At 73.5% G+C, this 257-nt stretch overlaps 1 protein-coding gene across 1 annotated transcript in view; it reads left to right on the top strand.

The window, feature by feature from the left end:
• Nucleotides 1-26: 26 nt before the first annotated feature.
• The window catches only part of LOC104545337 (kinesin-like protein KIF16B), a gene marked incomplete at its 3' end in the record, with an annotated part of 37,197 nt that continues 36,966 nt past the window's right edge, over nucleotides 27-257 (top strand). Inside the window, exon 1 of the mRNA XM_010190450.1 lies at nucleotides 27-73. Coding sequence (XP_010188752.1) covers nucleotides 27-73 — 47 coding nt within the window. The remainder of the gene's footprint in view (nucleotides 74-257) is intronic.

Raw genomic sequence — 257 nt, 5'->3', positions numbered from 1 at the left:
CCCAAGCGGCCCGGCAGGGATGAGCGATGGCTTCGGTGAAGGTGGCCGTGCGAGTGCGGCCTATGAACCGCAGGTGAGTGCGGCCCGGCGGCGGCGCCTCCCCGGCCTTTCCTGTGTTCCGCTCCCGAGGGGCTGCGAGGCGCCGGCGCAGTTGTGCAGTCTCGGAGCCGCCGCCGGTCGCCGAGCTCACGCGAGGAGTGCGTGAAACTTGATGTGCCCCCTGTGCAGGCGGGGACAGCCGCTGCGGCGGGGGGGGC

The sequence above is a fragment of the Mesitornis unicolor genome, unplaced genomic scaffold (genome assembly GCF_000695765.1).
Source record: "Mesitornis unicolor isolate BGI_N332 unplaced genomic scaffold, ASM69576v1 scaffold9738, whole genome shotgun sequence".
NCBI classification, from domain to species: Eukaryota; Metazoa; Chordata; class Aves; order Mesitornithiformes; family Mesitornithidae; genus Mesitornis; species Mesitornis unicolor.
Note: the sequence above shows the minus strand (reverse complement) of the source record. Positions and strands in the feature narration are given on the sequence as shown.